This window comes from Dioscorea cayenensis, chromosome 17 (genome assembly GCF_009730915.1).
Source record: "Dioscorea cayenensis subsp. rotundata cultivar TDr96_F1 chromosome 17, TDr96_F1_v2_PseudoChromosome.rev07_lg8_w22 25.fasta, whole genome shotgun sequence".
Taxonomy (NCBI): domain Eukaryota; kingdom Viridiplantae; phylum Streptophyta; class Magnoliopsida; order Dioscoreales; family Dioscoreaceae; genus Dioscorea; species Dioscorea cayenensis.
Window position 1 is genome coordinate 20,745,283 of NC_052487.1, and position 27,402 is coordinate 20,772,684.

A 27,402-nucleotide genomic window follows, 5' to 3' on the forward strand; every position below is an offset into this window, starting at 1 on the left:
GAAGCATGTATTGCTACTGCAAGGCAGCCTAAAGCAAGGTCTAGCAGCTCAAAAACAAAGAAAGGGATCGGATTTGGCATCACCCAGACGTACGAAGGAGCATAGGCACAATCGACTGGCAATGCTGGATAATGATATAAAATAAGTGGAAGCCTTGCAGCAGGCTCAAGGTGACTGGATTAACACTGTGGTTCCCTTGATGCTGCTGCCAAGGACTTAGCTGCCTTCCATGTTGTTGATAAGCAATCGCTATGTGATCGACCATGCAGTATACAGTGATCGGGGATATACTTGATCTGTATATTCTGGAGCCCCCGCAGTCTGCTTCCATTCTATGATGATTGATAATCACTATGTTGTTCTCAGCATTCATGTAGACATGGAAACTGACGGTAATTTATAAGTTACTTTCTATTTTTTCTTTTCCCATTAACTTAAAATGGGTTTGGAAGGATCTAAAGTTAGACTGAAGTATAAGATGTAGATTATGATCACCGTTGTGTAGATAGATAATTGAAGCAATATCCAATACCACAGCCACAAGGCTGTGGAAACTACGGTTCTCCAGCATTTGACCGGGAAGCCCATTTTCAGCCCTCTATTCCATAGATATCCTGTTCGAGCTAATCTGTAGCTGTGCTGTTGCCTGTTCTCATCGGCTGAGCTCTTGCCGCTGACTCATTTGAGTCCGTACATTTGTATTTATGATGGTCTTTTATATGAAATGCAGAAGTACTAGATTGATATGTATGGTAGCAAATAAGTCTCCACCTCAAGAATTTACTTAATCTAAATAAAATAAAATATAATAATTATGGAAAATATAATTTATATAGGGTTAACTTTAATTTTAATTTTGTTATTTTATATAAATAGGTTATTAATATAATTATATTAAATTACTCTTGAGGGGTTAGCTGAGCCCCTGATCAGATCAGAGATAGTCCGAACTGCCCCTGATGGACTGGAAACAACCCGGTGAGCCACTCTTAATTTGTTCTTCTTGAGCCCACGAACTTCCCACCTTACCCTAGATACACTGCTCTAACCTGCTGTATTTTCTAATTTTTTATGTTCCTCTTAATTTATTTATTAATATATGGATTTATCTACTTATCAAAATATATCTATATGTTATTCTGAGGGGTTTAGATTCAATCATGGTCCTTCCACGTCGCTAATGGCATTTACTAAAACCGAAGGCTCTTGGCTATATACATAAAACATTTGAATACACATTTCTAAACATATTTTTCTTTAGTTTAGAAAGAAAAATGATATTTTGTACATAAGTATTAAATAATATTATACTAGCGATAGATGAACTAAAAGTTCCTTACAGGTACCCACAAAATCAATGCAAGGTAAAGCACTCAGAAAGAAGTATTACGCGGCAGAACTAAAAGCAAATTATCTGGCAATTAACTACCTCATAGTCACCTTTGATGAGTTGTGGCTTATTTTGACAACTTGGTCTCCAGGTACTGGTCGGTTTTCCTTATTTACCCGCCGCACTAAATGGCTGCTGCATAACGCATCTTTGGTTTGTTCGGCCGATGATATCTTGGCCGGGTGACTGCAGAAAGTAAATTGAAGATTGATTATTAAGGGTACAAAACAAGGGCACTGAAATCTTATAAGGCATCCTAAATCAAGCCACCCAATCCACAGATTCATGATTGCCATTCAATGTATGTCCAGTGTGTATCATTGGAAAACTGGGGTGAATTAGACCGCTGTGATGAGTTGAGTTAGCCCATGGTTCCGCGCATGGTTTCATTTGCAATCTGAGCAAGTAATTTGGGTAGTAATTTCCTGGAGTGTTGATAAGACTGGAAGACTTCCCGGCCAGGACTGGAGAGAGTGTCTTCGAGAAAACCAAGTTCCCTGGCTTGATCAGACTAAAAGACTGTAAAAAGTGTCCAATTGTGGTAGCTTGTAAATGCACCACTAGATGTCTGCATGCCTGCATTTGCAAAATGTATGGTGGATTGAGGTTGCTGATGAGGATGCTTTTGGTGCTTTCGCTGCCCATCACCCATATTCAATCCCATTCTGCAAGACAAAAAACAGTTGCCTGATATCATGTCATCAATGTGCCTGCTCACCTCATTGATATTACCCAAAAAGCAATCTCCAAATTATAATGACATCCTTTGTAATTTAAAAAGGTAAATTAAAGCAATATGATAAGTAACTTGGACTGAACTGACCACAAAGAAGATAGGTCAACCTCTACTGCATCATAAACCATCGGTTCTCATACCATGCAGCTTCTAATTAAAACCATTTGGGTGGTAGTTAACCCAAAATACGGTGAGAAAGTGAATTTGTATATTGGCAAATAAGGCTATTGAAAGAGCATGCTTTAACAGTTCCGAGTACAGCGAAGAATTATTAAGCATTTTACCAGTATAATCATATAGGAATAAAATATACCCTACCCAGTAGTCTCCTCATCAGTAATATTCAATTTGCAATTGCCAAACGAATGTGTCATGTGCTATGCACGAAAGTCATTAGGTAAAAGAATCCACAGCATCCTCTATTGATATGCATTGCTGGAAATTAATACCGGCAGAACCATATAATTATTTGGTGGGGCTGAAAAGAAGAAGGACCATATGACCAAACATAAAAGTTTTACTTTTTTGGTCTCAACAGTAACATAAATTGATTAAATCCAAGTGTATAACAGAAGTAAGGAACTGCAAAATTTGGTTGACATCTGAACTGCAAATGATGGTATACCATAAATGTAAACAAAAGGCTAGGACACAAATTGCATAATATGGAGACAAACAGAGAAATACGATAAAGATATTACAGATAATTGATAGAAAGACCTGCAAAATGTGCAAACTATACTCAGCAGCCTACAACCTTGACCCTCTCATGCTGTCTTGGTACAATCCACTGATAGAGCTTCTCCTAATGAAAATCAATCCAAACCCGTGTAAGTAGCTGTATCTAGGGTCTCAGGCTTGCAAAGATGGACTCCCAAAATTTTCTCCTGTCTGTGCCAGTGTGATAGACAGGCAAACATCATTTAAAACACTTCATCGAAAGCCAGTCAGTCAGAGCATCAAACTGCAAAGGCCTGGCATGGGTGATGTGAACCTCACATTGTCAAAGGCCTCAAACAACTGCTAACAATTTCGTATATTTAATCTCTCTACTAAACATCACAAAGAATATTATATTAATGTAAACAACAAGCAGCAAAACTATTGATAAAATCTTCTCCTTTCCTTTCATTATTCACTAACTCCAACAGGAAACTCCAAAATCTATAAACCCCACATCCATCTTGTGGAGTGAAATGCCACCAAATATAATCGATCTACAAAACACCTTCAAGTAGCGACTGCAACAAATCAACACCTGGCAGAGGTTACATGCAATCACCTCTAACTCCTCAGTGCATTGACTCCAAAAATAAACACTTATGTTACATTTTCATCTTTGTGGCCTTTTAAAAACATCCGACTTCCCAATGTTTGCAGCGTGTCAAGAAAGAAGGCCCTTTTCCCCGCCAAATAAGGCACAAAATAAAACCCATATACCATAAGCAACAAGAATCAACCGGAGTAGCTCTGACCTGATATTATTACTATCTTAATTTCCTACAAGCAAGCAGACTTCACTGGCATTGCGACGTGATCCAACAACAAGTAATCAAAGCTCTATCAAGGAGGCAACTCTGAAGTCGCTGCAACTGCAACCACTTTGCCCCTACTGAGAGAGAAACAACATTGCATCACCTGATGAACTCCCACCTCACGGCAAGAGATCCTTACAAAAAGTACAATCCAGAACAAGCAACTTGCATCCAAAACCCAATATAGAAAAACATCAAAGGATGATAAAAATTTCCAGCTTGAAACTTGAAATCAAGCATCAAAGCTATCACACCTCCATCTAGAAACATTACATCCAAGGGCCAACTCATGTCCACAAAGAAACATCCAATCAAACAAACTACAAAAGTAACCCTTACATACTCAACAAGCACACGCAGAGATTTGGACTATCAATCAATGTGCAAAAAGTGAGGGAAGATGCTATGTGGCTAAGGATCAGACTACGGCATGTCGTCTCACTGGCGTGGAAAGTGAGCTTCTGTGCTGGCTACGAAACGAGAGTAGGAGATGCGACAGCGAGTGCCCGGCCGCGCCTGCCAGAACGCCGAGTACATGAAGTCTGGATCGGGCCTCCTCCATGCAGATTAGCCCTCAGACTTTCTTGGCCATGAAAATAGATTGGAGAATCCGGAGGAGATGGAGATGGTGAGATGAGAAGAAGAGAAGAAGCAAACTCAAGAAAGAGAGAGAGAGGTGAGAGAGAAAAGGATTATCATTAGACGATGATGAAATGAAGCTCCTTCTTTCCCTCTCTCTTCTATTTGTGTAAATCTTTTCCGAAAATAAAACACACACACAGAGTCACTCATCTCTTCCATTGGGGAAACGCTGCTCCTCCTAAAATGCATTTTTAATCTTTTAAAATAATAATAATAATTTATAAAATAATAATATATATATATATATATATATATGGTGAACCTGATCATCCAGGTACAGTCCCGCAGATTTCAAATCTATGGACGCCCACAGTAAGAGCCCACCTGGATGGTAAACTGATCATTTTAATCATTACGGTCAGAGAAACTGGCACAGGCTCTGTAAAGTCACTGTGACATGCGACTAATGGAAGGAAACAGTAGCAGTGACAAAGCGTTTGCGTATAATCTAGAATCAACCACTCCACTGATGATCCAATCTGGGCGCTTTAAAACATCCCCAGATTTCCAAATCTAGGTAGCATTCCCAGATGATGCTGTCGGTATATATATATAGTAGCAGCATAAGCATCCACCATCCCAGCACACTCTCTCACTCACTGCCTCTGATTCTACCCCTACTTTGTACGAAAGCCCTCCCTTCCACCCTCAAAGATTGTCACGAGTCAGTCGATCATCCTCTTACTATGGCCATTAAATCGTTTAGAGAGCCATGCCTCATGAAACGGCCCTCCGTGATATCGTGATTCCCGCCATCCGCATACCTGTGCTAGGGTGTATGACTTTACTTTAGCTAGCTTTACTTTTAGAAGATAGCGCCTTTGAATAAATATGGCTAGGTGACTTGGCTCAGGTTAAAGTATATGGCAGTGCACTTCCGAGGGTTAAGAGACCACCTTTTGTATGAGTAGGGCCATATCCGCTTTGTACGTAAGAGTAAAATAGAGCAAATTCTAAAAATCCACTACCGCTTCGGGAGATCGACCGCTTTTGGTGTATTGTGTCGATGCCACATGCTGTCTCAGCGTGTCTAATCAATTCTGGGTGATAAAGATTTCAACAAATCTCACTCTTATCTATCCATATTTACATTTTGGGATCTAATAAAACCCAATTCAGCTCTAATTAGTCCTCATCGAGTCTGCATAATGTTTCACCGATCAGGACGCTCTCGTGAAAACGCTGTCTTTGGCAGTTGACGATTATGCATATATAGAGGTAGATTATTTATCAGCTTCTATTAGCCTAATAGTGAAGGATTTAGTAGTTTTCAATATACTCTTTGTTTAAAAACACCTGAATCGAGCATTGACTTGAAAAAGATTTATTCTATAGCAATACTATAAATTATTTATCCATAAGTGAATAACATATAGATTGTTTACCAAGGGTTAGTTTAATTCAGTAAATAGCTTGCAGTTTATTTTATTTAAATTTTGTGTATATAAAAGACACCCAAAAAGAGGGTTGCCTAGTGTGGGAGTAGAGCTCTTGGCACTTCATTCACTATTTGGACTATGTGGAGCATCCAATTGATATTTAGTTCATGATTAATTATAGTTTTTATTAAAAATTGTTTTTGTGATAAATATAAAAGCTCTATAGAGGTAGGAGTTAGTAGAATAATTATTGCTTTGTTGTATTTTAACTTATAATACAATAGTTGAGTAAAATGAAATTTTACATGCAAGGTATTTATATTAGAGTTTCTCTTTGAAAATAAAACTCTTACTTTTATATTTTTCGAAAAATGCTTTATGAATGCTAGTTCATATTTTTAAGAAAAATAGATGTGTTTGAAATGTTTCTTCCAAAATATCCAATATATGTTTGAACGTTTTTACTGTAGTATAAAATTAAATTTTGATATTCAAAATGTTATTTTATTTTATTTTTTGATTTGTCTCTATTTTCATGAACTAAAAATGTGTTGAATAGGCTTGCAAATGTAATTATGTGTATCAGTTAAAAACAAAATGAAATGGATACTGTCATAATTTTATTTATTTTCAAATGGTTGTTAAAATCTATAAATTTGAGGTCTAATAGGGTTTGAGTTGTAAGTTTTCAAATGATGGTTGTTGGTTATTGGGCCTTTGTGTTTGATAATAGGTAGAATGAAGATTCTCAATTATGTTGTTGCTTATTTTTCTAAGCAAGGTTGGTGCTAAGGTTTCTTTAATGTTAATTTATTAATTATAATTTTGCCACAAATAATTCTATAGCTCACTCAAAAACAAATAATTAATTTTATTAAATTATGTTAATGAACATTAATGTTTGTTCTTTTAAATGAAATACAACAAATCACAATCTTATTGCTTGTTAATTGCTACCACTATACTACATTCAACCTAAGAAGGGATATATCATAATTCTTTTGCTATATATATATTATTTTTATTTTTATTTTAGAAAACGATAAACATCTCATTTAACTTCTAAACCACAGAATTTTTGCGCTCATAAACATCGACCTTTTATATAGAGTTTCGTGTATCTCGAAAAGATGCATTTAAATCTCAATCTAAACGGTAGAAAAAGCACAAAATATATCGATATATTAATTTCGCATATGTCACGCATCTGAGTGGCTATTTACAATTAGTTACTTCTAAAACCTATATATAGATAAATAGAAAAATATTTAAAAGCTAAATGATAAAAATGAAACCTCTTAATAACTTCTAAATAATTAAATTTCGTTAAAAATTAATGACATATTATATTGGTAAACCAATATCATATTATATATTCACTTTTAATAAATTTGTAGGCTTACCAATACTATATATATAATAAACTTGTGATATATTGACTATATATTTTAATAAAATTATAATCTATTCACTTTAATAAAAATAATGATGGTGGAGGTTCTTAGTATTTTATCCCCTATGGATCAAGAGACCTAAATAGAATATTAAAAAAATAGCCAAAAATTCCACTCATTAACATATATCACTAGATTTATTTTATCAATAAAATTTTGATTTATTTTTCTAATAACATGAGATAAGCCACCGCATACATTTACACTAAAATCTAACAGGCTTTGGGAGGATATCGAGACTCTCAATATCTTAATTTACCACTCGGTTATTATGTTGATGGTTATTTACTTCAATAAACAAATAAATTAATTAATTAATAAAATAACCCTAAAATTCTAATTATTCTGAATATTATTAAAAAAACACATGTAGGATGTGTCCAACATGGCATGATCCATAAAACTCTACAAAGTCCAACCACAATACAAGTTGATAGCAACCACCCAATCAAAGCTTGGCCATAGCTCATCCACACCTTCTCTTCACATAAACCTTACAATTATTCCCCCAATCTTTTTCCTTTCTTTCCATGCTATTCATTCTCAACAAAAATAGAAGAAGAATAACAACAAGAAGAGATAAGATAAAAAGAAAGATGTCCATTGCTTCATCCATTCCTTCCATCAAGATCAAGATCTCCCTTCTTCTCCATTTCATCACCACTCCCTCCAAGCTCTCTTTCAAGCCCTAAGACCACCATCTCCATTATCAAGAGTTCCCCAAGCTGATGGCCCTCTCAGAAGACCTTCAACTCCTTCTCTTTTCTCCACCTCCACCATCACCTCTCACCTTCACCTTCACTTTCTCCTACTCCTCCTTTGAAGCCCTCTACCCAAACTCCTTCACCCTACCAAACCCAAGGATTTTTGTGGTCACTTTGGAGTACCAGAGAAAGGTAGCCCAGGAGTTGCAGGAGTATTTCAAGCTGAAGAAACTTGAGGAAGCTAACCAAGGCCCCTTCTTTGGTTTCATGACCAAGAATGAAATCTCTAATGGCAGGTCAGTTTCTTCTTTATTTTTTTCCTGTCAATTACTTAGAGTTCTCTATCTGTGTTCCATGTTTATCTGAGAATAAAATTACTGTTGAAAAAGAATATTAATTCTGATAAAGTTTATGTTCTTACTCAATCCAATCACTACATTGTCATTCATTTCATATAAAACAATTTGGCCAAGTAAATAACAACAAGGCCTTGTAATAGTAATAGTTCCTCATCATCACCATCATGTAATTGATCTAATTCTGCATGTTTTACTTGATGGCAATATGCAGATGGGCAATGTTTGGGTTTGCTGTTGGATTGTTGACAGAATATGCTACTGGTTCAGATTTGGTTCAACAGGTCAAGATACTTCTCTCCAATTTTGGAGTTGTAGACTTGGAATGATGCACTTTTACAAGTTCAAAATACATTAATTAATAATATGTCTCCCTTTGTTTTGCTTTGTATTTATTATTTAAATGATCTCCAAAGACTTGTTTTCCTTCTTGCTCAGTTAAATTTTATAATCAAGGAAAGGCTTTAATTGGTTCCCTTATTAATTGCACTTCTTGTAATATATATATTTATATGTTGTGTTTGTATCCATTGTGCTCCACATCATGAGATACTTATTTTATGTATTTTAATAATTATTGTAAAAAGTGAGTTATTATGAATTCCTTGTATATGTGCATTAGTGCAATGCAATCGCAATGATAAGGTATTGTTATAGTTTCATACGGTAGGTCAAGAGTTTGAATTTTTCAGGCACCCTCACTCTGTATAGTTTATCCATTTTGCCCAAAAAAAAAAAAAAAAATCTTGTCTTTTTTATAAATATGGACAAAATAGGTCAAGTATTTGCATGGTCAATAAGTTAGTTCCTCAACCATTTATATCTTCAATTTAGATGTATGTGATTCGAGTCTATTTCTTTGACAAACCCACAAATATCACAAGAGGGACCCAGAGATACTAATAAATCAATGTATTGTTTATTGTTATTAACATTTTATCTATTGCTAATCATATTTAATTATTATTAATAATATTTGAGGCAACTCTGTATGAATTTAACTCAACCAAATAATACTTGAACTCAACAATATTACCAATTTACCACCATAAGAATAATTGATTGAATATGTACATGTGTTGGTTGTATTTGTAGAGAATATGCATGAATTAAGTAAAGATTTCACAATACTAAGTCTATTAACATAGCATAACATATAAAAAAGATAAATTATTCCATGCAACAAATAAAATTAAAACAAAAATTTCACCAACAAATATATATATATATATATATATATATGCAAATGAAGCCTAAGATTTTTATCCTCTATACCACTAAAAAAGAAGATCGAATTTCTCATCATTTATATGTATACATACACATATATGAAGATATAGAAATATTGAATTATTTGTTATATATGTGCCCATGACCATGAGTCTACATTAATTAATCTACATTAATCTCTTTTAAATTATAATCAAATTTAATTATTATGCTTGCTTTCAACTTCTGTGGCTTTTCATGCATGGTTTCCTTTACCGTATGTGTAAGAGTGTGTAAATAAATAAATAAATAATAATAATAATAATAATAATAATAATAATAATCGTTGTGATTGAGTTTCTAGAAACACTATCTCTTTAAAACAATTTAAATGATTAAAATCAAATTTTAAAATTCAATTTAAAACTTCTTTGAAATATATATATTTAAATTATTAAATAAAAGATAAATCATAAATTTGAATGAAAACTAAATTTTATTTGACTAGGATTAGAAATTAATATCAATTATTAAAATCTAAAGGATATTTTCTAATTTAATTTAGCAATTGCCTTTTAGTATAAATTATCACCACAACTAAAATTTTCACTTGCTAAAAAAATTCTTATATCAAAGAAAAATAAAAGCAGAAGAAGAGTGTGAAATCAATACGATGTCTTATGTAGATCTTATTATCGGGATTCGATTTGTGCCCAGAGACGATGAACTTCTTGTACTCTTACATAATAAGGCTACAAGCATGTTAGAAATTCCACAACAATTCAAAGTTATTATCGATGCAAACGTTTACAATACCGAACCTTGGAATCTTAGAAGTAATAATTCTTTCCACTTTTGTTTTCATATATTAAAATAAAATTTGATGAATTCTCATAAGTTAAGCATGCATGTTTCAAACCTTATGTTCTATGATCTCTTATTCTATGTCTTATTTTCTATTTTGTTATTATTATTTTTTAGATTAATTTGGATTATATTTTATAGTGTGAGGTATTATTCATCCAAATATTAAATATTTAATATTTAACAGATATGTAAAATACTATCCATGCTTCCATGATCTCTGTCTACATGGCTTTGCTTATGATGCGGAAGCTCACGCATATGTGTTTTTTTTTTAATTTCTTATTATTTCATAATTTTTTATTTTTTTACTTTTTATATATCTAGGGGTTTGAAGTGGAAATTGTATATAATTATTTTAAAAAAACAAAGATAACTTTGAAAGAAAACTCTTAAAACAAAAATAACTTTTAAAGAAAACTCCCTTTCTTTATTAGACTATGATTATAGTATGTTTTTATTTTTATTAAGTTAATTGCTACTAAAAATTTTAATTGCTATTTAACTTGCCCGAATTATATATTTTACAATTATTGTATTTTTTTGTTTTGAATTTAATTTGTGCATGTGATATAATGATATTCATAAATTTATCTTAAATAAAAATACATCCACTTACTTATACGGGATAAATATTTGTAATTTATGGAGTAAACATTGATGATGGATATTTCATGAAATTTAAATTTAAATAAATAGTTACTAAATTATGTATGAGGAATTTTATGTTTGTTTCGAATAACTATAAACCATATTATTTTACAGGGGATACTTTGTATAAACTAGAGAATGAAGTATATTATTTTTCAATGGCAAAACGTAAAAGTCGACAAAGAAGAAATAGTATATTGGAAAGAACAGCTGGCAATGGTTATTGGCATATGAATGGTCAAAATATTCCTATAAAATATAATGGTGAAGTTTTTGGTCATAAGACTTCTTTAAAGTATTATCACTACGATAAAAATAAAAAGAAAGTGCAAACCAAATGGCTCATGAATGAATACAGACTAAAGGCGTTGTCAGATGACTTTGAAAAGGTACGTAACTGAACAAATTAGTTATAATGAAAGTTAGATACTTTGTTGTTTAATTATTAATTTGTTGAACTTGTGTTGTAACTAACGTGTGGTGCATGTACATGCATGTAATGCAGTCTGCAGAGTTGGTGTTGTGCCGTATTCAGAGGACAAGGACAGGGAGTGACGTAGAAGAGGAATTTGTTTATAATTATGAAAATCAATCATCTGATTTTTATAATATTGCTAATCATCAAGCAACATTGGCCGATCAAGTTCAAGATCCAGTTAATTATGATGATTGGGAGAGGCCAAGATCAAAGAGGTTGAAGAGGGACAACATTAATAATGGCACTCAATATGGCAACACAAATTATCAACAACAAGAAGATTATCAACAACAATGGCTTGACACCGGAAGGGAGAACTCCACTGTTGCACCACCGTGCTATGATATGAAACATGCTTCTAAAGCAGGGAATGAAAAAGGCAATGCATTTGGTGATGATTGGATGGCAATGATAGAAGTACCATCACCCAGTGTTTTGCTTCCTTTCCCTGATGATGTGTTTAAGCTTGAAGACTACATGATGAATGCTTCCCTGAATACAGCAGCAGCAACATCAACCACAACAACATGACTTTTGAGATGATGAGCAGCAGCAGTGTTCCTCATGATGATAATTAGTATGACGAAGTTGATGGATGGTTGAAAAACACAAATATTTAGATACATGGTACTGATGTATAATTTCAAGGGTTTTCAGCATATGTTATTATGTCCCTTGTAAGAAAGACTGATTATTGAAGTGTGATATAATTAAAATGAGTACATAAATACATATTTAATGTTGTTGGTTGATGCATTTTGATTATTTGATTCTTGCATTTCTCTGCTTTCATCCTAATTACAGAAATTATGATGGGAGAAATATTACTATATGATGACATTATTATCTTTCCGATCCTCTGTTTATTTTTTTCTTTTTAAGTGTGAGAAGAAAATTTTTAGTAAATCTTTGTTTTTCTCTTGTGATAGTTGTACATGAAACAATTCCTTTGATGAATGGCCATGCTATTATATATCTGCTACTCTGTATGACTTGTTGTAATATAGACCAGAAGAACATTGCTGATTCCAAGCTTGGATTTTTGGTTTTCCAAAACATGAATTGGTATAATTATTGATCATGAAAAAAATACAAGCTTAAGAACAGAGTGTTCTGTAGTACATAATGGAGTATTTATTTATTCAGAGTTGAGAGCAGAGTTTGGTTCCAATTATTATCATATTAAAGCCAGGGAGAACCAAAGATGGGAGTGACTACTGACTTAACTTGAAGGTATTTATCAAGTGCATTGAGTCCCAAATCTCTTCCGAAGCCGCTCATCTTGTATCCTCCGTAAGGACAGTCCCGGTCGAAAGCAAAGTAGCAGTTTATCCATATAACACCAGAACGTATCGATCTCGATACTCTGTTAGTTGTGTTGAGATCCTTGGTCACAATGCCTGCTGCCAGTCCATACTTAGTGCTATTGGCTTTCTCAATTGCTTCCTCAATTGTTCTTCAGAAATTAAAGAGAAACAAAAAGAAAAAAATAGCCCATCAATTCCTCAAATCACTCACAAAACATTGTAAATTGATGCATTATTAATTGCAGAAATTAAGTGGAGATTTAATCAACACAATTAGAACATGTAAAACTTGATTCTTACATAATTTCATCACCACAATTACAAGTTACAAACACTACTCTACATTGCCATTATGTTTGAATGACATACTAATGAATGCAAAAACCATTAGAACAAGTAAAAATTTATATATAGAAACTAAAGTTTCACTGACACTATATATGATTTGTCATTGTAAAAATCTATTTGTCCTTTTTTATTGTACTTGATTTATATTATGTAACTTTACTTGAAGTCGCATTTAATTACTTGAATCTTCTCCAGCTTCATTTGGCTATCAACATATCTCTGCAAATTAACCACTCTTTTTAAAAAAATTAATTGAATAAATCATGATTCATTAAAATAAAATAAAATCTTAAGCTAAGTAATACTGTGATTCAAATCCTAACCAGTTGTACAACTCTGGCATTGACATATTCATTTTGATATGATTCTGTGAGAATAAATAGAATACCACAAAAGTCTAATTACAAAATAGATAAACACCAACCATACAGAAGGATACAAAAACAAGCTCACAACGTAACCACAATATCCTCCTCGCAGAAGTACTGCAAGAAAAAAACACAGAACAACAATATAACAGATCATCAACTTGCAACAACAACATTGGCTTCTCAGAGCACAATGCATTCCATAATATATCACCAAAACTCTCTGCAACTACTAGGGATGTCCCTGTAACCATAAAAATTTTAGAAAAAAAAAAACTGGTTTTTCTACAAAGCCGGCAATATCTATCCTTAATAATGGATATTCGATGCAAGATCACTTCTATATCTTTGATAAAAGCAGATACACATAGTAAACCACTAGTACCCCGTAAAGTTGTGAACTCCACTTAATCATCCCCAATGAACTTAAACCTCCTCCTCCTACTACTACTACTATAACAACAACAACAAGAAGAAGGAGCCGTAAGCCCCTACTATTTGGGTCTGCCAAATAAACTTGAACCTATAAAAGCATGCACGTGTGCACAAAAAAAAAATAATAATAATAAAAATAAACATCAACAACCCCTATTTTTCTCTCCTAGATAGCATCATTGTTGCAGTGAAACCTCATATGCAATTGAACAAAGAACCATAGCCTATTATGGTGCCATATCCCATATGTTTGATACTTCCAATGAAAAACAAGTTTTTTAATATGTAATTGTTCTTTTTTTTTTTGAAACCAATGTACACAATCTTCTTATCGGTTAGAATTGGAACAAAAACTGCATTTTTCAAGAACTAGTTCCAGTACCAATCTCAGGAAATCACCACAGGCCAAAAATTTTGGGAATCAACAAAGTTAAACCATAGAACTGCATGCCTTGATCTATAATGGCAAGTACTTGCAGCTTACAAATCGGATGCTAAGAATGTTAGCCTTGGCCTTAAGAGTTTCAACATCTCGATCCAACTCTTGTTTCCAATCTAAGAGCTGGGCCTCATCCTGCAGTGGTTTCTCATAATATCAAATAGACTGTCACCTACACTCAAATAGCTTTCAGATGGGAAACAAGAGGTTAAAAGCACACCTGTGGTATTTGGATGGTAATTTTATTGGGGAATAGACTTGTTAGTTGCTTCATTGCCTTGGGGACTTCTTTGTTTCTATTATGAAGTCTACCTAAGTTATCCTGCATATTATAAATGATCTGCTCGTTAATATTAAAGATTGCAAAAAATATACGACATATTACACTATTTTCTTTAATCATTTTCAAAAAGCACAACCATTTCTCATTTTGCCAGATCAATTAACATGGACGCCTGTCTTGTGAAAATACTGAAGAAGCACTATCAAATTAGAAAAATAATCAGGGATTACCGAAAAAGCAAAGTCCAAAAGTGTTGTCTGGGTACTCCCAAATTTTGTGAAAAGAAAACCACCAGGATGTGACTGCAAAATAGGTATGCCACATGAATAATTAGACACTGCAATATATTCAGTTGAACATTACAACAGAAGAAAAATGTTTAACAAAAGAAAGTTAATATGAACATGCCAAAACAATACTTGTAACCTTTTCTTTACGGCTGTCCATCTGGTTACGGGAACCTATCACAAGAACACCAGCAGGTACCAATTCAAGTTTTGCTTTCAAGGTCAAATACGAGTCTGTACTTCCACCCAAAGATTTCTCAATATCTTTCAAAAATATTATTAGAGGACCACTTTTACTTTCTTCACATACAACTTGCACAAAATGATGGGGTAAGCACAAGAAAATGCAGTGGTATATGATAATTTAGACAGATGATACAAGAAAACTAGATCATATCTCCAGCAACTCATTAATGGAAAGCTTTTCACTGTCCTCACCACCAGAATAATCAAGACGAAGTAAGTCAGCTGAAAAAAATTGTAAGATAGAAACAATCAAGCAAAGCAATCAATAAATATTCTGTTCATGATTGAGCATGGCTTCCTCGGACACTCACTGTGGCAAAAGAACCCACGATCTTCTTCACAAAGACCTCCAAGATCATTACCAACAGGAATTTGCCTATCTAATCGCACGCCAACTTTGGAGGATTCATTTTCAAACGTAAGAACAACTTTCCCTCTATAACCATAGTTTGAACCCCTGAACATAGCATTAAAAACAATATATAAGAAAAGAATGCACACACAGTAACAACACAAAGAAACAATTTGGAGAATAATCAAAAGAATCTGGATGTTGTCAATGATTTGGCAAGTATGCTCATTGTTACTTCTGAGTTCTGACATTACATTACATCCAAGAATACATTGCACAGATATATAAGCAACTGCTATTGAAGAGAGTTGTCTTTTTTCTAATTTAATCAGACCAAGTATGCCAAACCAACAAGCCTTACATACCCAAAGAAAATATCTTTGAAATAAATCCAAATCTGACCGTCTCTGTACTACTTCAACATCTAGAAAATTAAGTACATTCGCAAAAATATTCAGTGATTAACAAATTAAGGATATGCTAAACATGAGGTAGTATCTAACAAATTCTTGACCATGCATTGTACAACTAACCTTGAGCAAGAGCAAGTGGATAAGTTACAAGTACTACTTTGGTCGCCACCAAGTTAAAATCACACTCATCAAATCTTTTATCGAAGTTCTCGTATGAAATTTGAAGATGTAAAAGGGCCAAAAGCTTAAATGTATAGCTGGTCTCAATAAAAATTGGAAGTATAAATACTTACTCAAATAACATGAGAGCATGAGCATGCCATTTGATAAGTGACATGAAGTACAGAGATGCCATGAATAAAAATTTGAAAAATGAGTCTTTGATTAGAGGAGAATATTCGTGAGCAACAAAAGAACAGAGAAAAATAAAAATACAGTACATTAGCAGCAACAACAAACATAGAAGAAATCAAGAAGCCCTTTACATTCATAGACAAAGAATGAGATGCAAGATAAGGGCAAAGTTGAAATCAGAGGCATGCATGAATCGAGGTGTACCTCCAGTGATGGGGATTTTTGAGAGGAGTTTGGCGAAGTCGTTCTTAGCGATGCGGAGCTCGGCGTTCTCTTCGCGAAGAGCTTTGAGCTTGTCGGTGATGGGAAGCTCAAGGGATCAGATCGAGAAGAAATGAACTATTACTTTTATCCCTTATTTATTTAATTAATTATTTCATATATTAACATTAAAAGTTTTACATAAAAGTTATTAACAGAATATTTACATTTCTTCCCTTTAAATATTTTAATTTTATTTATCATACTAGTACTTTTTTTTTTTTTAGGTTTTCTTCGGGCCTGCTGGGCCCGGTTTGGCCCGCTTGATAACACAAGCTATGTGGTCATCGTCGATGAAGTCTTCTTCAGATCTATCGAGCGAGCGAGAGAAGCGGAGCTCCGTGGATGTCGAGCAATGGCGATGACCTCGATGAGGACGCTCTCCTTGAGATCGCCCTCAAAGAGCAAGCTCAGCGCGACACCAACTACAGGCGCCCATCTCAGGCTTCCAAACCCGTAGTCAACCTCGTCCAGCCACCGCCAATCCCGCCGGCATCGAGAAACCAGAGGAATCCTAACCCTAGGGCTGCTCCAACGCCTGCCATGGCTCACAAGAAGAATCCCAGCCGGGGAGGGGATGATGATGATGATTCTGAGGTCGAGTTGCTTAGTATATCGTCTGGTGATGAGGATTCGACGAAGGATCGGGTGGTTCCGCAGCGAGGAGCTGCTGCTGGGAGAGATCGGAGAGGTGAAAGGGATGATGGTGATCGCGCGTGGAATGGGGATGAACCGGATTGCTGGAAGAGAGTCGATGAGACGGATGTAATCTTCTTGTTCCTTTCTTTTTCCCTTATTTTTGATTATTTCTGAGGATTTCGGAGATCTCTATCTTTGCATGATTTTATCCATGAATTATTGGTTGAAAGTTCAAGATGACTGCATTTTATCTTCTACTATGTTGTGTAGAGATCTTTCCACTACTTGAGATTGCTGGCTCTAAGTTATGCTAAAAGATGGTTGAGGTGATTTATGCATAGAAATTGTATGATAAAATCATAGCTTGCTAAATGAAGCGGTGATGCCATAGACCAGAGTAGACATTGCTGCATTTTAATTCTTAAGTTTAAAGTTGCTTGCTTTTCTGTGACTTGGTTATCCCTCTTTGTACAGATTCTTGTACATAATAAATATGCATACCATAAAATCCTTGGTTTAGTAAATCACCTTTTCATGTTGTTGTGGGGAGTGATCCGTAAATTACTTATTTTTTGCCATTTTTTCCAGCTTTCCAGGAGGGTCCGAGAAATGCGTGACACAAGAGCTGCACCTAGCCAAACACTTGATCAGAAAACTGCAGCAATGGGTCGTAAAGGACTCAACAACTTGCAATCCTTCCGAGGGGTGGAAGTATTGGACCCATTAGGGCTAGGGTATTGTGTTAACAGTAGTGAAAATGTGGCATTTCTTTTAATTCTAAATCATTTTGTTGGATGCCAATACCATATTGAATAATTCATTTTGCTGTACCTTGCATTATTTTAACCTTGAAATTTGATTTCCTTTTATATCATCTAACGGTTCTATATATTAGTTTGACCTGCTACTGCTTTGCCTTGATTTTTGACCAATATTTTATCATTGCAGCATAATTGATAATAAGTCAATGAGGCTGATTACTGAATCTTCAGAAAGCTCTCCTCTTGCTAGGGACAAGTCTGATACTTTAGATCCCAATCTCCGTGGTATGAGTCTATATTATTAATTAAGTGAGATCAGATACTACTTTCTCAGATTTATATGTACATTTTTAAATTAATACGAAAACCCCAACTAGCAAGTTGGTTCTTATTTATTGATGGCATTTTAAACTGTGGTTTTGGTCTAACATGGGTTTCTTCTCAACTCATTGCAGAAAAAGTTATGTACTACTCCCCAAATTTTGATCCCATGGCTTTTCTTTCCCGAGTACACCATAAGACAAGTGCCGCTGATTTAGAATCTGGCGCCCTTGTGTTGAAAAATGATTTTAAGGGAAGGACTCAACAGAAAAAGCAATTAGTGAAAGAGAACTTTGACTGTTTTGTATCTTGCAAAACAACAATTGATGGTAGGAAAAGATGTTATGAGTTCTGAGTTTTCCAGTTTTTGGTTATGTATTTTCTTCACATATCAGTATATCTTAAATTCTTCCAATTAGTGAGCCTTAAAATTTTGTGTTTTATATCCAACCTTGTGCGAGTATATTTCTTAGGTTATTTCTGCCTTCTACAGTATATGAATATGGCAATGATCTCTGCAGATATTGAATCCAAACTGAGACAGATTGAGAAAGATCCTGAAGGGGCAGGTACTGTTCAGTTACATGCTGCCACACAGAATATCACTGTCCTAGCAAACCAGGCCTTTCAGCCTCTCTTTGAGAGACAAGTAAGATGCTTATCCAAATTATGGTTATGGAGTACCTACGACTTATTATACATGATTTCTTACTTGACATGTCCTAATCAAGGTACAAGCTGATAAGATTAGATCAGTTCAAGGAATGCTTCAAAGGTTCCGAACATTGTTCAATCTTCCGAGTTCAATTCGCGGGAGCATTAGTAGGGGTGAATATGATTTGGCTGTTAGAGAATACAGGAAGGCAAAATCAATTGTTCTTCCATCTCATGTATGTGCATAGCTTGACTCTATTATTTGGCTTGATGAACACTTGTTTTTCCAACGCTAATGCTTAAAGAATCCTGATCATTTGGGAATCTGCAGTCTCTAAAGCGATACATGGTCAACTGATTAGAACACTAAAAAACATAAACCCCCAAATTTGTGCATGAGGGAATGCTACTGTGTGATTGTTTCTCTTTTAGTAGTTTATGCAGTTTGAAACTTTAAAGATACCAATTATTTAAATGGGTTATAATTGTTAATCATGTGAACTTGTTATTCTGTGAAATTTGAACACAAGATGAGTTGTTAATTAGGTGCCTAAAGATAGTATAATTTCACAACTAAACTTTGCTGAACATCCTTCACATACTCATGATAATGTTCTCCTGAGGTTTGGCTACAGTATGCACTTTAACTTTTCAGTTTTATTAATAAATAAAGAATATCTGATTGCACGCTTTGGTTAACTGAATATTCTTCCCATACCTTTAACATTTACCTTGAAGTTTGAAATCCTTGTATAAAGGCTATCAATTATTCGTTGTACCATTAAACATGAATGCCAGGTTGGTTTGAATAATACACCTATTTATAATTTATTTATTTAGCATTTGCTCTTGACAGAAGCATTGATATCATGTTGATTGCTCCACTCAAAGATTTATTCACACCATATAAATGCAGGCGGGGATACTAAAACGTGTTCTTGAAGAGGTTGAGAAGGTGATGCATGAGTTCAGGGGCATGCTTTACAAGTCAATGGAAGACCCACAAATTGACCTAGCTGATGTATGCTGAATCTGCTTTTTCTTTTTCTTCTGGATAATTCTAGCTATTGCTCATAACCACTTTGTTAACTTCATTATTCTGTTTGTTTATTCAAGTCATTTAAGTTTTGAGCTACTCTACTGAAAATGGACCATTGATCTGCAAGTGCGTGTGTGTGATCTGCCTTTCTTTCTTCTAAATACTTCTGGCTATTCCTCAGAACCACTTTGTTAGCTTCATTATTTTGTTAATTTATTGAAGTAATTTAAGTTTATGAGCTACTATACTAAAAATGGATCATGTGTGTGCGCCCATGCATGTGTGTGATATGCCTTTTTTCCCTTCTAGATACTTCTAACTATTCCTCATAACCACTTTGTTGGCTTCATTATTTTGTTGGTTTATTCAAGTAATGTAAGTTTATGAGCTACTCTGCTAAAAATGGATCATGTGTGCGGGCGCATGCGCGCACTTGTGCTTGTATGTGATTTGCCTCTTTTTCTTCTAGATACTCATGCTTATTCCTCATAAGCACTTTGTTAGCTTCATTCCTTTGTTAGTTCATTCAAGTAATTTAAGTTTATGAGCTACTCTGCTAAAAATTGATCAAGTGCCTGTGTGTGAGTTTTGTTAACTTCATTATGTTGTTAGTTTATTCAAGTAATTTAAGTTTATGAACTATTCTACAAAAAAATGGATCTTGTATGTGTGTGTGTGTGTGTTTGTGTGGTTTATGAACTACTTTACTAAATATGGATTGTGTGTGTGTGTGGAGAGAGAGAGAGAGAGAGATGTTTACATTCACTTAGTGTGTCATGGTTTACTCATAAGTATTTCTTAGTACTTCTGAATTACACTCATTGGGACTTTTTTTTTATAAATCATATTCTGTTTCTGAAGACTTTTCAGCATTTGTGCATTGTTGTCCATGCACTCATTATCTTTTGTGTCTTTATTGGTTGCTCTACAAACTGATGCCCTTCTCTTCTTCTAGCTTGAGAACATTGTTAGGCTATTACTGGAGTTGGAACCTGACTCTGATCCTGTATGGCATTATCTCAATATTCAGGTAAACCAAGAAATTTATTTGAATGTTGCTGATGGAATATGATACTTTTGCATAGAACAAGTTGCTGTTCTAGCATCATTTATGTTATGAAATTGTCTGTTCATCCATGTTTTGTATATGAACATGGGATCTATTTCTTGTATGCTGTTTTCTTCTGGCAGAATCGCAGGATCCAAGGTTTGCTTGAAAAATGTGCCTTGGATCATGAAGAAAGAATGGAAGTTTTGCAGCATGATCTCCAGGAGAGATTGGAATCTGATGCAAGATGGAGGCAACTCCAACAAGAATCAAACAAGCCTGTAAGTGTTTTCTTGTCTCTATTTTTTTTTATACATTTTTTTATAATATGATTATAGCTCATTTAGTCTGTTAATTTGCCATCTTTTGTAATTTGTTTCAGTTAGGTTTCCATTTGCCGACCGAGGATTCTCATCTAGAAGAATCACAACCAATAAATTTGATTGGGGAAGAAGTGGACTCTTTAAGAGGAAGATATATTCACAGGTTAAGTGCTGTGATTATCCATCATATACCAGCTTTCTGGAGATTATCCCTCGCTGTGTTCAGTGGGAAGTTTGCAAAGGTACTCACTTTTTTCCGCAACCATCATCATATATATCTTGCAATGAGCACCAAATCATAATTGATGATATAAATGCCTCAGTTAATCCTAAATGAATATACCAGAAGATACAAGGATGTTGTTAGTATCTCTTCTTATTGATGTTTTTTTCTAATATACTTCTGTCCTTTGCAGGCCACAACGGGGAGCATGCATCTTGACAATGAGACATTTACTAAATCCTCCACAAACAATGGCGAGGAAAAAGCAAGTGACATAAAGTACTCTAGTCATTCTCTTGAAGAAGTTGCTCCCATGGTTCATGGAACCATATCTGCGTATGAAGCCAAGGTACATAACAAATATGGTCCTTCTAATTCATGTTGTTTTCTTTCCATATGATTATCCTATTTTAATTTGAGGTATGGTATGCATGCTAGTATAGTTACTTAGTAGAATTAGAGACCTAGATGTCTTGGGTTTGATGTGAGGCAAATAGCCTTTTATCATGCTGGGTAAAGTTGCTTACATTTAACGTTCATCATTCATAAGGTCCTGAACACATTTCGTGATTTTGAAGAATCCAACATCCTGCTACCTTACATGAGCAATTCAGTGAATGAAATTGCCAAGGCATGCCAGGCTCTCGAAAGGAAAGAGACAGCCCCTTCCTTAGCTGGTATGTAATTTCCACTTTCATCATACTATTTTGATTATGCAATGGATTTATTCTAGTGGGATATTGTTATTGTTGTTGTTATTTTTGGTTCTTGCAGTCAAAACCATGCACGTTCTTTATTGTTATTGTTATTGTTATCGTTATCGTTATCGTTATTGTTATTTTTATTTTTATTGTTATTGTTATTATTATTATTTTTATGGTTCTTCCAGTCAAAATCATGTACGGTCTTCATTTTGAAATCACAAAGATCTATATATTAAGGCTATGTACTTGGATGCGTGCAACAACCGAAGTGATATCCAAAGATGAAATGTGGATTCCTTTGTCAACTTTGGAAAGAAATAAATCTCCATACTCCATTTCTTACTTACCGCTTGCATTTCAAGAAATGACCGCATCAGCAATGGATCGAATTGATGTGTGAGTCTTTCCTTTTGTTTATTTAATGTATCTGTTGTTTATTCTTCATTTCACCAATAAAGCATTGAATTTATTTTCCATTATTGGTCAGCTACAGATTATATATTCTCTTAGCCTTCTTTGTAACCTGTAATTGTTCATGGTTGCCTTAGTTGTAGTTTTGACATGATTACTAGAATTACTATTCCTTATGCAAAGAATTTCATGGAATTTCTACTGTGCTTTATGGTAGTCAGAAAAACAGTGCTAATATCAGATTTGCAAACTAAAAATGTACATTGCATGAGTTTACTTATTGCTTTGTGGTAGTCAATACAGATTTTGATGACCCAGATCAACGTTCACCAAAGTTTAATTTGTAATCAATCAGACACTACCAGTCTTCCATACTGATGACTTTTGTTGCATGAAAATTTTCATTGACAGTATAGCTCATCCTAGCATTTGGAAAAGGATAGACCATCCTACTTGATATATATCTTATATGTTCATTACCGTGAAATCTTTGTTCTAACTGAGGCTTCACTCCTTGTCTTAATTATATAAATCAAATTTTGAACAATATATAAATTGTGCACTCTTTGGCCTTTTCTGTGTATTTAGATGGTTTGGTTTCCATTTCCTCCACTCCTTTCCTGTTATCACTTAGTGTTGCAGAGTATTATGGTGTGATCTAGACAACTTCGTGGATGATTATGTACCAGTATATTGTTGCTGAAATATGGGCTGTGATTTATGGTTGTTGTATCGTTTATTCTTTCTCTTAATGTTTAATGAAAGTAGCTCCTATGAAGCAATCAATTCTGGCTTTCTTTAGCATGCTATGGTCTAAAGAACTGCTCTTTGTATCAACCATTCAAAGAGAAGGCTGTATTATTTGCTGGCTTGCAATATAATCATGGAGGTGCATTGCAGTGATATTATTTCTTTTCACTTTGTAGCATGATTGAGAACCTGAAGAGTGCGGCAACCAAGACAAAAGACTTGGGTGTGCTTGTTGAAGACATTCAAGAATCTGTTAGGCTAGCATTCTTAAACAGTTTCATGGATTTTGCTGGTACGCTGGAAAGAGGCTTCCTGCTCATTCTCAAACCTGTTCATTTTTGTTATCTGGTGAAAATTATAAATGTTTTTATCTTTGCAAGTAATTCAGGTTATCTTGAACAAATTGGAGGTGAACTCACCCTACATAGATCATATGGTGAAAACACTCAGTCACAAATGGAATCTTCAACTCTTCATTCTAATGGTGCAATTGCTGATTCCCTTAAAAAGTTATTAGTAGTGCTGAGTAACATTGGCTATTGCAAAGATGAACTTTCTCAGACAATGTATAGCAAATACAAACACATATGGGGACAGTCTAAGTATGTGATGCATTTCTCTTCTTATTTGATGAGATCCTTCTAAAAGTAATTTAATTACTTGCTACAAGAACTCTGTCTCAACTTTTAGAATAATCTGTATACAAGATTTATGACTATGATTCTGTGTGCCTCATTTTCAGGGAGATGGATGGGCCAAATGCTGATATAAAGGACTTGATAACTTCATTTTCTGCACTTGAAGAGAAAATCCTTGGACATTATACATATGCAAAGGTGTCACCTGCTATTTGTTATTTTCTGTGCAAATGATTAATTGAAGTGTCTTATTTTTTGTTTACTTGCCTTGCATTGTGGGCCATAGAAATATCTAATGGCATTCTGTTTTCATGCACGAAGTTAACATAATTCCATGCTGCTTTTTAGACAACCATTGCTTGTCCAAAAATTCAGCTTTTACGTATAGAACATGTTTCCTTGATAAATCTAGATTCTGGACTCAATAACTAGTTTTTAGTTACCAAGCGTCAGAATTTCTCTTATTTTGTTATAAGGTGCTGTGCGGCACACTATCTGAGCTTCTCTACTTGTTCAATACCTATCTGATGTCTTTTGCTTCTCTGTTATACTTTGTAAAAATATGCTTGGTTTTAAATTCGTCCTTCAAATGCCTAGCCGTGCAAGCTTCCAGCCTACATGATTGAGGAAAATGCAATTGGGTCAAAACTGAAAGCTAGTCTAGACAATGGGAAACTCAGCTTGAAGAACCAATAAGGGCATGTTTTTTTCTTCATAATTTACAGTATGATGTCTGTGAGATAATAGCTTACTACTCAGGCCTCTTGCATAAGTACTGTTTAAAAACTGATTTTTGTTGTCTGTTCATGCTGTCTGCCTTGTATTTACTCTTTTCACACATTCAACAAATCATAAGTTCCACATGTATTTATAGTCATATGAACTTGTATGCGTTCTAGCTTTTTGATGCCTCAACTGATTCTAAGGTTTGTCTGACCAGTCAAACTTGATAAGATCTGCTGCCATAAACTACCTGTTGGATTCTGGAGTGCAATGGGGAGGAGCACCAGCAGTAAAGGTGAATTTCTGTGGATATGTCACAGCACTGCCCATTTGCCTTGTAGGCGTCTGCTGTATGTGAAATCTGTTTTCCTTGAATCTTATGAGCTGTTCCATTTGTACAGGGCATACGTGATGCAACCATAGACTTACTGCATACTCTTGTTGCTGTTCATGCTGAGGTACTACATGTCTTTCAAATTTTTAGTACATGTTAATTGTTTTAACAAACAAATACAAGAACACCTGATCAGTGACAAGGAACATCATTTGTATGGGTGACTATAAAAAATGTTGGACATCATGTTCTTTGTGCTTGTATTGCTGGAGAATTATTGAACTTCTACTATTGTGTTTAGCTTTCAATTTGTATAGTACTTTGTTTGGTCCTCTGTCAAAGCTATAGACTTCTTACAGAATGATATCTGATATAATTTCTGCTCATTTGGTATGTAATTGTTATTTTTGTGTTTACTTTTGTAGATTTTTTCTGGTGTGAAACCTTTGCTAGAGAAAACCTTAGGTATTTTGGTCGAAGGCTTAATTGACACATTACTCAACCTTTTCCATGACAATAATGGTCAAGGGTTAAAATTGCTGGACCCAAACGGTTTCTGTCAGCTTATGCTTGAGGTGAGCCAAAAATCTCGATAGCCTGTCTCTCTTTTGGTTTATTGAGTTAAAAGTTCAAAGTTAAATTTTGATTGATGTTTAGGTTCCATCAGTTACTTGCATGCCATGATAACTTGCTTTGAGATATCTGACCATCTGAATGTGCTACTTATATCCTGCAGCTTGAGTTTTTTGAAACGGTTCTGCATACATATTTCTCTCCCGCTGCACATGAAGCTTTCAAGTCTCTGCAAGGACTTCTATTAGACAAAGCCTGTGAAAGTGCAACGGAATCTGCTGAGAATCCAGGGCACCATCGACGGCCAACTCGTGGCAGTGAAGATGCAATGGTGGAGGAAAAGCAACAAGGGAGTGTTTCACCGGATGACCTACTTGTGAGTCTTCTCATTCATGCAGTGACCTAATCAAACATCCTTGCTTGCATACATCACAAGATTGTGTCATGAATCATCACTGCTTGATTATTTCTTCTCTTGAAAATTATACTGCTTAGTACCCTAGCTCTGGCAAACAATTTTAAGTAGATAAGTCCATTTTCATTACCAACAAATTCAAGATTTTTCATATCTCCCACCTATGACAAGCCAAATAACATATTCCCCAACATTTTTCTTATGTATGAAACGACAGATCCGTAATTTTCCTTCTATGTATTGATGAAGAAGATTTATACATGTCATCATTGAAACTCGCGTAACTCTTAAACCATGTTTATCTAGGCTCTCGCCCAACAATATAGCAGCGAGTTACTTGAAGCGGAGCTAGAGAGAACTCGGTTGAACATCGCTTGCTTCATGGATTCTTCTCTTCAGCCAGCTTCAGTACCAGTGAATCCAAAACCGACGTACTCTTCCTTCCAAGGCCCAGTTTCTTCTCCGAGTTTTAGGAGACAACAAACAGTGAGTTCCCCAGGGTTCTCTAGGCACAGACGAAGATAAGGCCTAGTTGTTTTTCCGTATTTTTCCTCAGTATAAGCTTCTTGGCTTTTGTTTGAGTGTAGTTTTGTATATAGTGCTTGAATTTTTGGGGCAATTCTTTGGGTTTTATGACATCTTTTTATCAACTTGTGGACTCTGATTGTTCATTCCTTTTCCTCTTTTTAGACTTTGATTGAATTTGAATTCCGAATGTTATATGTTTGTTCAGCCAGAAGATTCATCTGCCGTTGTAAAACCTAGTTCTCATATATTCTTTTGTTGTTGTTATTATTATTATTATTATTATTATTATTATTATTATTATTAGTTTTTATGTCTTTTATGTTGGATTACTGTATTAAGCATGTGTGTATGCAAATTTTTGTTGCAAGGTTTTATTATCCAACCAAAAATAGGGTTTCTGTTTGCATACTGTCATAGTAAATGGATAACTGTCATTATATGCAACAAAAAGCTATATTTGTTTGTATATTTCTATAAATTAGTCTTATTTATTTCACTCTCATCACCCTCTAGAAGAGAAGAAAAACAATGATTAGTGAAAGAAAATTAAATTAGGGGTGATAAATTGTATAGAAAGTTTTAAATTAATTTTAATTATTATAATAAAAATTTCTGTTGAATATATGTATTTTTTTTCTAAAGAATATTATCAATTGCTCATATTTTCAACGGGTGGACAAGGTGTTCATAATTAAACTAAATACAAAATAAAAAGTCCACATATGACGTATATGATAAAATAAATATTCACAATTTGTTTATTTGATTAAGCATTGCTTAATCTCTCTAACCATTAGAAAAAACACAAGCTTAGGTCATTTTATAAG

At 34.4% G+C, this 27,402-nt stretch overlaps 3 protein-coding genes and 1 pseudogene across 3 annotated transcripts; 3 read left to right on the top strand and 1 right to left on the bottom strand.

Annotated features, from left to right (window-relative positions):
* Positions 1-1,357: 1,357 nt before the first annotated feature.
* LOC120281247 lies at positions 1,358-8,680 on the top strand (annotated as a pseudogene).
* A 2,398-nt stretch (positions 8,681-11,078) lies between these two features.
* On the top strand, positions 11,079-11,929 carry LOC120281248 (NAC domain-containing protein 41-like). The gene is made up of 2 exons (XM_039288118.1): positions 11,079-11,309; positions 11,426-11,929. Exons 1-2 carry the CDS (start codon positions 11,079-11,081, stop codon positions 11,927-11,929), a joined length of 735 nt encoding a protein of 244 aa, XP_039144052.1.
* Positions 11,930-12,580: 651 nt separating this feature from the next.
* LOC120281249 (aldehyde dehydrogenase 1-like) lies at positions 12,581-14,569 on the bottom strand. Its single transcript, XM_039288119.1, has 4 exons — positions 14,516-14,569; positions 14,341-14,430; positions 13,507-13,538; positions 12,581-12,854 (listed from the first exon to the last, which is right to left on the bottom strand). Exons 1-4 carry the CDS (start codon positions 14,567-14,569, stop codon positions 12,581-12,583), a joined length of 450 nt encoding a protein of 149 aa, XP_039144053.1.
* A 2,223-nt stretch (positions 14,570-16,792) lies between these two features.
* LOC120280320 (exocyst complex component SEC5A-like) lies at positions 16,793-26,807 on the top strand. The gene is made up of 21 exons (XM_039287113.1): positions 16,793-17,256; positions 17,719-17,864; positions 18,079-18,176; positions 18,347-18,541; positions 18,734-18,861; positions 18,944-19,102; positions 19,783-19,887; positions 20,861-20,935; positions 21,097-21,234; positions 21,336-21,518; positions 21,693-21,848; positions 22,050-22,176; positions 22,389-22,599; positions 23,541-23,656; positions 23,753-23,966; positions 24,107-24,200; positions 24,943-25,020; positions 25,127-25,183; positions 25,485-25,634; positions 25,796-26,008; positions 26,354-26,807. The coding sequence occupies exons 1-21, from the start codon at positions 16,837-16,839 to the stop codon at positions 26,570-26,572; spliced, it is 3,282 nt and encodes a 1,093-aa protein (XP_039143047.1). The 5' UTR covers positions 16,793-16,836; the 3' UTR covers positions 26,573-26,807.
* Positions 26,808-27,402: the final 595 nt, after the last annotated feature.